The sequence below is a fragment of the Ornithorhynchus anatinus genome, chromosome X2, assembly GCF_004115215.2.
Source record: "Ornithorhynchus anatinus isolate Pmale09 chromosome X2, mOrnAna1.pri.v4, whole genome shotgun sequence".
In the NCBI taxonomy this organism is placed as follows: Eukaryota; Metazoa; Chordata; class Mammalia; order Monotremata; family Ornithorhynchidae; genus Ornithorhynchus; species Ornithorhynchus anatinus.
This window is the reverse complement of record NC_041750.1, coordinates 25,385,924-25,398,054: the sequence shown is the minus strand read 5'-3', so window position 1 is coordinate 25,398,054 and position 12,131 is coordinate 25,385,924. Positions and strand designations below refer to the sequence as shown.

The 12,131-nt window shown below is 55.2% G+C and overlaps 1 protein-coding gene across 1 annotated transcript in view; it reads left to right on the top strand.

Moving 5' to 3' along the window:
- The first annotated feature begins 5,295 nt into the window (after nt 1–5,295).
- NUP153 (nucleoporin 153) overlaps nt 5,296–12,131 on the top strand; it is a 57,356-nt gene continuing 50,520 nt past the window's right edge. The window contains exon 1 of the mRNA XM_029053217.2: nt 5,296–5,465. Within this exon, the coding sequence (XP_028909050.1) occupies nt 5,343–5,465 (123 nt within the window). The 5' untranslated portion in view covers nt 5,296–5,342. The remainder of the gene's footprint in view (nt 5,466–12,131) is intronic.

Below are 12,131 nucleotides of genomic sequence, written 5' to 3'. Positions count from 1 at the left end.
TCCTTCAGCTTTTAGATTGGGTTTAGATGAAGTGCCATAATTTTCCTCAGATGACGGCGGGTGCATCTGTGTGCATGCTAAGAAATCTGTACCCGGTGAAGAGCTGCTCCTGTTCACTTGGAGTGAAAATCAATTAATACATCCGTGAAATGGTGGAACACACAATGGAAGTTGGTCAGTGGGTTAGAGGGGAGGGTTATTTAGTATCTAAATGAGATAGGGTGAGGAGAAGGGCGAAAGGAGCAGTCAGGTGAGGAGCAAGTGAACCCCAACTCAAAAACCAGATCAAAATCACCCCTTCTAAGGTGCTCTCTCAAGGGAGAGGACCTTGGTCTATGTCACGCCTGTTAGAGTGGAAATTTAGTGGAAAGAACACGGGTTTGGGAGTCAGGGGACCTGGGTTCTAATCCCGGCTCTGCCAACTCTTCAGCTGTGTGACTGTGGACAAGTCACTTAACTTCTCTGTGCCTCAGCTACCTCATCTGTAAAATGGGGATTAAGATTGTGAGCCTCACGAGGGACAACCTGATTACCCCGTATCTACCCCAGGGTTTAGAACAGTGCTCTGCACACAGTAAATGCTTAACAAATACCAACATTATTATCCCGGCTCTGCCACTCGTCAGCTGTGTGACTGTGGGCAAGTCACTTAACTTCTCTGGGCCTCAGTTACCTCATCTGTAAAATGGGGATTCAGATTGTGAGCCTCACATGGGACAACCTGATGACCCCGTATCTCCCCCAGCGCTTAGAACAGCGCTCTGCACATAGTAAGCGCTTAACAAATACCAACATGATTAGCATTATTATTATTATTAAATCCCTGGGAGAGTTAGAAGATTCGATCCCTGCTCTCATGGAGCTTAGAGCGCTCTTTACCCCGGAGACGCTCAGTAAATACTGGTGGCAGCCAGCTCAGTAAATGCAATTCATTCATTGAATAGTATTTATTGAGCGCTTACTATGTGCAGAGCACTGTACTAAGCGCTTGGAGTGTACAAATCGGCAACAGATAGAGACGATCCCTGCCCACCGACGGGCTTACAGTCTAATCGGGGGAGACGGACAAAAACAAATGCAGTGACTCGACTCTAAGCTTGTTGGGGGCAGGGAACGTGAGAGCCAACTCGGTGGTATTTTACTCGCCCGAGCGCTTAGTATGGTGCTCTGCCCCTAGTAAGCGCTCAATAAATACTGTTGATGAGGACTGGGGCTTGGGCGGGAGGTTCATTCATTCAATAGTATTTATTGAGCGTTAACTATGTGCAGGGCACTGGACTAGGTTTAGAATGAGGCTGGGCAATCTCTGCCTCTTCTCTCCGCACAGCCCAGCAGGCTGATGTGCTACATAATAATGATAAAAATGGTATTTGTTAAGCGCTTACCGGGTGCAGAGCACTGTTCTAAGCGCTGGGGGAGATACGGGGGAATCAGGTTGTCCCACATGAGGCTCACAGTCTTCATCCCCATTTTACAGATGAGGTCACGGAGCTGCAGAGAAGTGAAGTAACTTGCCCAGAGTCACAGAGCTGACACGGTGGTGGGGCAGGATTAGAACCCACGAAGCAGCGTGGCTTAGTGGAAAGAGCCCGGGCTTGGGAGTCAGAGGTCGTGGGTTCTAATCCCGGCTCCGCCACTCGTCTGCTGTGTGACCTTGGGCAAGTCACTTCACTTCTCTGTGCCTCAGTTACCTCCTCTGGAAAAATGGGGATTAAAAAATGTGAGCCCCACGAGGGACAATCTGATTACCCTGTATCCACCCCAGCGCTTAGAACAGTGTCCTGCATCTAGTAAGCGCTTAACAAATACCATAATTACTATTTCCCAAGCCCGGGGTCTTTCCACTGAGCCACGCAGCTTCTCCACTTCTCCATAGCAGTGGTTCACCCTCTTTAGCAAATACGTTAAGCACTCACTATGTGCCAAGCACCGTCCTAAGCGCTGGGGCGGATACGTGATAATCAAGTCTGACACAATCAGACGAGGGCTCGCTAGTCTAGAGAAGCAGCACAGACTTTGGAGTCGGAGGACCTGGGTTCTAATCCCGGCCTCTGCCAATTGCTTGTTGTACGATAATAATAATGTTGGTATTTATTAAGCGCTTACCAGGTGCAGAACACTGTTCTAAGCGCTGGGGTGTGCAAGGTAATTAGGTTGTCCCACATGAGGCTCACAGGCTTCGTCCCCATTTTACAGATGAGGTCACTGAGGCCCAGAGAAGCAAAGTGACTCGCCCCCAGTCACACCGCTGACAAGTGGCAGAGTCGGGATTCGAACCCATGACCTCTGACTCCCAATCCCGTGCTCTTTCCACTGAGCCACGCTGCTTGGGCAAGCCTCAGTTCTTTGTGCCTCAGTTTCTTCAACTGTAAAATGGGGAGTAAATCAATCCCTGTCCCCCCTTCTACTTGGAATGATTATAATAATAATAATGTAAGCGCTTAAATGCCAACATTATCATTATCGTCTATATGTATTTAGAGAAACGTGTAGCTCTATAATTCTATTTATTTATAGTGAGGCCTGTTTACTTGTCTTGACGTCTGTCTCCCCCCTGTTAGACCTGGAGCCCGTTGTGGGGTGGGGTTGGTCTCTCTTTGTTGCCGAACTGTAGTCTCCCAATAATAATAATAATAATGGCATTTGTTCATTCAATAGTATTTACTGAGCGCTTACTATGTGCAGAGCACTGTACTAAGCGCTTGGAATGAACAAATCGGCAACAATGTCGGTATCTGTTAAGCCCTTACTATGTGCAGAGCACTGTTCTAAGCGCTGGGGTGGATACAGGGTCATCGGGTTGTCCCACGTGAGGCTCCCAGTTAATCCCCATTTTACAGATGAGGTCACTGAGGCACAAAGCGCTTACTAATGTGTAAAGTACCGTTCTAAGCGCTGGGGAGGATACAAGGGGATCAGGTTGCCCCACGTGGTGCGCACAGTCTTCATCCCCATTTGACAGATGAGGTCACTGAGGCTCAGAGAAGTTAAGAATGATAATAATAATGGTGGTAACCGTTAAGCGCTTACTAGGTGCAGAGCACTGTCGTAAGCGCTGGGGAGGATACAAGGGGATCAGGTTGTCCCCCCTGGGGCTCCCAGTCTTCTTCCCCATTTTCCAGACGAGGTCACTGAGGCCCAGAGAAGTGAGGTGACTTGCCCACGGTCACCCAGCGGACAAGCGGCTGAATCAGGATTTGAACCCTTGACCTCTGACTCCCCAGCCCGGGCTTTTTCCCCCGAGCCACGCTGCTCCTCCCAACGCATCCGTTGGCAGGCGGAGACGTAGTTAAGCAGTGTCATAAAGCTGGTCGTGGGTTCGAATCCCGCCTCTGCCACGCGTCAGCTGTGTGATTGCGGGCACGTCACTTCACTGCTCGGGGCCTCAGTTCCCTCATCTGGCAAATGGGGATGAAGACTGGGAGCCTCACGTGGGACAACCCGATGACCCTGGATCTCCCCCAGCGCTAAGTACAGAGCTCTGCACACAGTAAGCGCTCAATAAATACTATTGAATGAATGAATAGTAAGCAATGTTATCTCTCTGTTGCCGAATTGTCCATTCCAAGCGCTTAGTCCAGTTCTCTGCACGTACTAAGCGCTCAATAAATACTACTGAATGAACAAACCCCACCATTAGGATTATGAGCTTCTCTAAGCCTCAGTGACCTCATCTGTCAAAGGGGGATGCAGCCTGCATCCCCCCCAGCGCTTAGAGCAATGCTCTGCACCCGGCAGGCGCTTAACAAACCCCACCATTAGGATTTCTAGCTTCTCTGAGCCTCAGTGACCTCATCTGTCAAAGGGGGATGCAGCCTGCATCCCCTCCAGCGCTTAGAGCGGTGCTCTGCACCCAGCAGGCGCTTAACAAGCCCCACCATTAGGATTACTAGCTTCTCTGAGCCTCAGTGACCTCATCTGTCAAAGGGGGATGCAGCCTGCATCCCCTCCAGCGCTTAGAGCGGTGCTCTGCACCCGGCAGTTGCTTAACAAGCCCCACCATTAGGATTACTAGCTTCTCTGAGCCTCAGTGACCTCATCTGTCAAAGGGGGATGCAGCCTGCATCCCCCCCAGCGCTTAGAGCAATGCTCTGCACCCGGCAGGCGCTTAACAAACCCCACCATTAGGATTTCTAGCTTCTCTGAGCCTCAGTGACCTCATCTGTCAAAGGGGGATGCAGCCTGCATCCCCTCCAGCGCTTAGAGCGGTGCTCTGCACCCGGCAGTTGCTTAACAAGCCCCACCATTAGGATTAGTAGCTTCTCTGAGCCTCAGTGACCTCATCTGTCAAAGGGGGATGCAGCCTGCATCCCCTCCAGCGCTTAGAGCGGTGCTCTGCACCCAGCAGGCGCTTAACAAGCCCCACCATTAGGATTACTAGCTTCTCTGAGCCTCAGTGACCTCATCTGTCAAAGGGGGATGCAGCCTGCATCCCCTCCAGCGCTTAGAGCGGTGCTCTGCACCGGGCAGTTGCTTAACAAGCCCCACCATTAGGATTAGTAGCTTCTCTGAGCCTCAGTGACCTCATCTGTCAAAGGGGGATGCAGCCTGCATCCCCTCCAGCGCTTGGAGCGGTGCTCTGCACCCAGCAGGCGCTTAACAAGCCCCCACCATTAGGATTATATAAAAAAAAGGAAACAGAGGGGGGTGGGTGTGTGTGTGGGGTTGTGGGTGGGTTAGTGCCATTGTTCTTGTCTGTCCGTCTCCCCCGAATTAGACTGTAAGCCCGTCAAACGGCAGGGACCGTCTCTATCTGATGCCGACTTGTTCATCCCAAGCGCTTAGTACAGTGCTCTGCACATAGTAAGCGCTCAATAAATACTATTGAAAGGGAAGGGCCTCTGGGCGTGTGTGTGTGTGTGGACTCCAACTCCCGGCGGCCCCCGCGCGCGGGCGGGAGCGGACTCCAACTCCCGGCGGCCCCCGCGCGCGGGCGTCTGCGGACTCCAACTCCCGGCGGCCCCCGCGCGGGCGGCGGGCCCCCGCGGGCGTCTGCGGACTCCAACTCCCGGCGGCCCCCGCGCGGGCGGCGGGCGGGGCTTCCGGCGGGGGGGGGGGGGCGCGTCGCGGGCCGCCGAGCGTCGGGGCGCCGGGCGGTGACGCGGGGGCCTGGGCCGGCGGCGGTCGGAGCGGCGGACGACGAGGAGGAGGAGGAAGAAGAAGAAGAAGCGGCGGCGGCGGCGGAGGAGGAGGAGGAGGAGGAGGGGGTGGTTTCCATAGAGACGGGGGCGCGCCCAGAGGCGGGCGGGGGGGCCTGAGGGGCGGCGTCGGGGGCGCGCGCGCGCTCCCGCCCTCTGTCTCTCCCTCCTTCCTTCGCTCCCGCCGGCGCCGTCGCGGCCGCCATGGCCTCCGGAGGGGCGGGGGCCGGGCCCGGGCCGGGAGGAGGTGGAGGAGGGAAGATCCGAGCCCGCCGCTGCCACCAGGCCCCGGCCAAGCCCTACCCGCGGGGCCGCCGCCCGCCGCCCGCGCACCCGCCGCCGCCGCCGCCGCCGCAGGTGAGTCCCCGCCGCCCCCCGACACGTGCGCCAAGGGCGGCGCCGCCGCACCGCGGGACACACGAGGCCCGGACACGTGGGAACGGACGCCCTCCCCTCCCCCTAGGCCGGCCGGGGCCTTCTCTGGGGCCCCGTGGTCCGGCCCGAGCGCTTAGCCCAGTGCCCTGCTCTTAGCGCTCACTCAAAATGAAGGAATGAATCCCCTCCCCCTAGGGCGGGATGGGCCTTCTCTGGTGCCCCGTGGTCCATCCCCAGCGCTTAGCCCAGTGCTTTGCACTTAGCACTCAATCAGTACGAATGACTGAATGAATCCCCTCCCCCTAGGGCGGGATGGTCCTTCTCTGGTGCCCCGTGGTCCGGCCCGAGCGCTTAGCCCAGTGCTCTGCTCTTAGCGCTCACTCAAAATGAAGGAATGAATCCCCTCCCCCTAGGGCGGGATGGGCCTTCTCTGGTGCCCCGTGGTCCATCCCGAGCGCTTAGCCCAGTGCTCTGCACTTAGCGCTCACTCAATACGAATGAGTGAATGAATCCCATCCCCTTCCCCTAGGGCGGGGATGGGCCTTCTCTGGTGCCCCGTGGTCCACTCCGAGCGCTTAGCCCAGTGCTCTGCACTTAGCACTCAGTCGATACAATTGATTGAATCCCATCCCCCCCACCCGCCGTGGGGCAGGGATGGTCCTTCTCTGTTGCCCGATTGTCCGCTCCGAGCGCTTAGTCCAGTGCTCTGCACTTAGCGCTCAATCGATACGATTGAATGAATGAGTGAATCCCATCCCCCCCCCCCCCAGTTAGGACGGGAAGCCCGCCATGGAGCAGGGATGGTCCCTCTCTGTTACCCAATCGTCCGTTCTAAGCGCTTAGTCCAGTGCTTTGCATTTAGTAAGCGCTCAATCGATACGATTGAATGAATCCTATCCCCCTCTCATCCCATCCCTAATTTTCCCCCCGTCCCCCGTTAAGACGGCGAGTCCGGCGTGGGGCAGGGATGGTTCCTCTCTGTTGCCCGATGGTCCTTTCCAAGCGCTCAGTCCAGTGCTCTGCACAGGGTAAGCGCTCAATCAATACCATCGAATGAATGAATGAATCCCCCACCCCCCGATCGCTGATCTCCCCCCCACCCCCCCAATCCCCCGTTTAGACGGTGAGCCCGTTGTCCCTCTCTGTTGCCCAATGGTCAGTTCCGAGCGCTTAGTCCAGTGCTCTGCACTTAGCAAGCGCTCAACAAATACGATTGAATGAATGAATCTCCCCGCCTCCCCCCGATCCCTGATCCCCCCCCCGCCAATCCCCCCCCCCCCCCCCCATCCCACATTTGGACGGGGAGCCCATCGTGGGGCAGGGGTGGTCTCTCTCTGTTGCCCAATAGTCCGTTCCAAGCGCTCAGTCCAGTGCTCTGCACAGGGTAAGCGCTCAATCAATACCATCGAATGAATGAATGAATCCCCCACCCCCCGATCGCTGATCTCCCCCCAATCCCCCATTTAGACGGTGAGCCCGTTGTCCCTCTCTGTTGCCCAATGGTCAGTTCCGAGCGCTTAGTCCAGTGCTCTGCACTTAGCAAGCTCTCAACAAATACGATTGAATGAATGAATCTCATCTCCCCGCCTCCCCCCGATCCCTGATCCCCCCCCCCGCCAATCCCATCCCCCCCCCCATCCCACATTTGGACGGGGAGCCCATCGTGGGGCAGGGGTGGTCTCTCTCTGTTGCCCAATAGTCCGTTCCAAGCGCTCAGTCCAGTGCTCTGCACAGGGTAAGCACTCAATAAATTCGATTGAATGAATGAATGGATCCTATCCCCCCCCCCAAAATCCCTAATTTTCCCCCCGTTCCCCGTTTAGACGAGTCCGGCGTGGGGCAGGGATGGTCCCTCTCTATTGCCCAATTGTCCATTCCAAGCGCTTAGTCCAGTGCTCTGCACAGAGTAAGCGCTCAATCAATACCATCGAATGAATGAATGAATCCCATACACCCTCCCGCCCCCCCGGATCCCTGACACCCCCCCCCCCCCCCCAAATCCCTGATCCCCCCAATGCCCAGGCAGCCAAAAGATTCACCCGCTCTGTCATCTTCCTCCAGCGCTCACTGTGTGCGCAACACTCGACCGGACCTTCGTCCACTCAGCCTTACTTATTGAGCACTTACTTGGTGCAGAGCACTGGGCGCTCGTCCATTCAGTCGTATTTATTGAGCACCTACTCAGTGCAGAGCCCTCGGCTCGGCAATCGGCCGTATCTGTTGAGCACTTACTCGGTGCAGAGACTGGGCATTCATTCATTCAGTCGTATTTATTGAGCACTTAATCGGTGCAGAGCACTGGACATTTATTCATTCAGTCATATTTATTGAGTACTTAATCGGTGCAGAGCACTGGACATTCATTCAGTCGTATTTATTGAGCACCTACTCGGTGCAGAGCCCTCGGCGTTCATTCACTCGTATTTATTGAATACTTAATCGTTGCAGAGCACTGAGCGTTCATTCGTTCAGTCATATTTATTGAGCACTTACTCGGTGCAGAGCACTGGACATTCATTCAGTCGTATTTATTGAGCACTTAATCGGTGCAGAGCACTGGACGTTCATTCAGTCGTATTTATTGAGCACCTACTCGGTGCAGAGCCCTCGGCGTTCATTCAGTCGTATTTATTGAGCACCTACTCGGTGCAGAGCCCTCGGCATTCATTCAGTCGTATTTATTGAGTACTTAATCGGCGCAGAGCACTGAGCGTTCATTTGTTCAGTCATATTTATTGAGCACTTACTCGGTGCAGAGCACGGGGCATTCATTCAGTCGTATTTATTGAGCACTTGATCGGCGCAGAGCACTGGGCGTTCATTCAGTCGTACTTATTGAGCACTTAATCGGTGCAGAGCACTGGACGTTCATTCATTCAGTCGTATTTATTGAGCACCTACTCGGTGCAGAGCCCTCGGCGTTCATTCAGTCGCATTTACTGAGTACTTAATCGGTGCAGAGCACTGAGCGTTCATTCGTTCAGTCATATTTATTGAGCGCTTACTCGGTGCAGAGCACGGGGCATTCATTCAGTCGTATTTATTGAGCACTTGATCGGCGCAGAGCACTGGGCGTTCATTCATTCAGTCGTACTTATTGAGCACTTAATCGGCGCAGAGCACTGGGCGTTCATTCATTCAGTCGTACTTATTGAGCACTTAATCGGTGCAGAGCACTGGACGTTCATTCATTCAGTCGTATTTATTGAGCACCTACTCGGTGCAGAGCCCTCGGCGTTCATTCAGTCGTATTTATTGAGTACTTAATCGGCGCAGAGCGCCGCGCGTTCATTCGTTCAGTCATATTTATTGAGCGCTTACTCGGTGCAGAGCACGGGGCATTCATTCAGTCGTATTTATTGAGCACTTACTCGGTACAGAGCACTGGGCAGTCGTTCACTCGGCCGTATTTATTGAGCACTTACTCTGTGCTGAGCACTCGACTGGATATTCATTCATTCAGTGGTATTTATTGAGCAGTTACCCGCTGCAGAGCCCTGGACTGGACGTTCGTCCACTCGGTCGTAATTATTGAGCACTTATCCGGTGCAGGCCACTGGACCGGGCGTTCGTCCTCTCCGTCGTTTTCCTCGAGCGCTTACTGTGGGCAGAACGCTGTACTGGGCATTCCATCGTTCTCTCAAGTGTATTTATTGGGCGCTTACGCCGTGCAGAGCAACGTACCGGGCAGTCATTCACCCCGTTGCGCTTAAGGAGCAGTTGGTGCAGAGCAGCGATCTGGGCATTGATAAACTCAGTCGTATTTATCGAGCCCACGCTGTGTGCAGAGCCCGTGGGCCGAGTGGAAAGAGCCGGGGCTTGGGAGGGAGGGATCTTGGGTTCTGATCCCGACTCTTGCCAGCCGTGTGACTTGGGGCAGGTCCCTTCTCTGTGCCTCAGTGCCCTCATCTGTCAAATGGGGATGAAGAGTGTGAGCCCCACGTGGGACAACCCGACGACCTCGTATCTGCCCCGGCACTTAGTGCTTGGCACGTGGTAAGCGCTTGACGGATAATACCTTGATCGTGTGCCGAGCACTGGGGTGGGTACAAGCGGATCGGGTTGGACGCAATCCCTGTCCCACGTGGGGCTCACGGTCTCGACCCCCATTTGACAGATGAGGAAACTGAGGCCCAGAGAAGCGACTTGCCGAAGGTCACGCGGCAGACGAGGGGCGGAGTCGGGATTAGAACCCTCGACCTTCTGACTCCCAGGCTCCAGCCACCTCGCCGGGCTGCTTCTCTTCCTGCCTCTGTACTGAGCGCTTGGGAGAGTACCAGGTAACCGTTGGTAGACCCGTTCCCTGCCCCCAAGGAGCTTGGAGTCTAGAGGGGGAAACGGGGAAGGGAGGATTTGGCAGTTTTGTGTTCCTCTGGGCAGGGGCAGCGTGGCTCAGTAGCAAGAGCCCGGGCTTGGGAGTCAGAGGTCGTGGGTTCTAATCCCGGCTCCGCCACCTGTCAGCCGGGGGCAAGTCACTTCCCTTCTCGGTGCCTCAGTTCCCTCATCTGTAAAATGGGGATGAAGACCGTGAGCCTCACCTGGGACGACCCGATGACTCAGTAGAGTGCTCGGCACAGACTGAGCGCTTAACAGATGCCAGAATTATTAATTGTTAGAACAGCGCTCGGCCCGTAGCAAGCGCTTAACCGATACCCTCGGTTCCCTCATCTGTAAAATGGGGATGAAGACTGTGAGCCTCACGTGGGACAACCTGATTCCCCTGTGTCCACCCCAGCGCTCAGAACAGTGCTCGGCACATAGTAAGCGCTCAACAGATACCAACATTATTATCGTTACTGACATTATTATATAGGGTGCATTTCAAGAAGCCGCTGTGCTTGGGCATCTCGTGAGCGCGTGCGGCCTAGTAATTTAAGAACCATCCGCATTTCCTGATGTTCGCGATCCCGGAGTGGGAAAACCGGGCAGACAGACAGCTGTTGGGTGCCCCCCCCCCCCCCCGCATCCCCGGGGAAACCAGTCTTCTTTCTCTCGGGCCTGAGGGGTTGCCTTTAGGCTGTTGGCCTCGGGGACCGGACCGTAAATTTTTATAAACCCGGGCGCGGGGTGGGACTTGGTGCGGCGAGGACGGTATCGCTCTGCCCTTTCCCGGCCGTTGAAGTCGTCACAGGCCGGCCGGAGGTGAGATGTCTACGGAGAGTGCCTCGTTGTCAGAGGCTCGGCTTTCGGGTCTAAGTAATGCGTTTTCGTCCTCGTGACTCAGTTTACCTAAGCCCCCCCCCCGGACCCCCTTAAACCCATCTTGGGGGGAAGTGGATGGGAGGTAGCAGTTGTTTTTGACAGCGAAAGAACGGAGGGGCACCGCGAGAAGAACCGGGGTCCCGGGCCCTTTCCCCGTCCGGTCATTTTGTAGCCGGTCATTTTGTGGCGAGCGGGCGGTGTTCATAAAGAACCTCACGACGCAGAAAGTTGCACGGTTCTAGCCGCGCCTCGACCGGTGACCCGCAGCCGTGCGAAGCCATTTTTTTGTCGTCCCCCCCACCCCCCCGCCGCCACATCACGTCGCGTACGCAGAGTTGTGGTTGGTGCAGAAGAGTCACCGAACCCCCCGACAGCGCTCCGGCTCAGGCGTGCGACGGAAACCCGGGCCGTAGAGGAGCCGGCTGTAATCTTAAAATCGCAGGCGGTGCAGGTGACGGCTTTTCTGAAAGAATTGATGGTGGAAGTACCGAACAGAAGGCAGCGAGGGAGACGGCCCCCTCCCCCAGCCCTCGATGTTAGGAAAAAGGAGGAAACCTTTCACGAAGCGACTCGCCGGCTCCTCGCGGCCACTAGAGGATTTCCATGTCACCCATGCAGGGAAGAACAGAAGCCGAGAGACCCCGAGACGCGGCCTTGCCGCTTCTCCGTTTGTCGTTAAGATGCCGGCAGCGTTTCAAGCCGTGGCTACCAAAATGTTGTGGCCACGGCGAGATTTTTTTTTACTTTTTATTTCTAAGAGCCGCCGAATCTGAAAGGTCAGCGTCGCGTTTGAGGTTCAGAGAATTTGCATATCCTTTTTTTAAATGATTGAATCGTTTCCGCTCTCCACATTTCGTGGGTGCTTCGCCCACTCAGGAAAATGGCAAATCTTCATTGCAGATGGATAACAGAGAGGGCCACCGGCCCGGGGGATTTGTCCAAAGCCTCCAGGTGCCTCCGAGAAAGCAGCGTGGCTCAGCGGAAAGAGCCCGGGCTTCGGAGTCAGAGGTCTTGGTTTCGAATCCCGGCTCTGCCCCTTGTCAGCTGTGTGACTCTGGGCGAGTCACTTCACTTCTCTGTGCCTCAGTTACCTCATCTGTAAAATGGGGATCAACTGTGAGCCTCACGTGGGACAACCTGATGACCCTTGTATCTCCCCCAGCGCTTAGAACAGTGCTCTGCACATAGTAAGCGCTTAACGAATACCAACATTATTTAATCGTGGTCTGGATGGCCTGACTCAGAAAAATAACCTTGCTTCTGTCTTTAGAAAGGTAGTGGACTAATTGTTGGGAGGGGTGGATTCTGACTTCACCCCTGTCACCGCCTCACCCCGTGACCTTGGGGAAATCACTTAACCTCTGTTTTTCCCTCTCCCATCCACAAAATGGGCATAATTTAGGCTGTGGCCTGTGG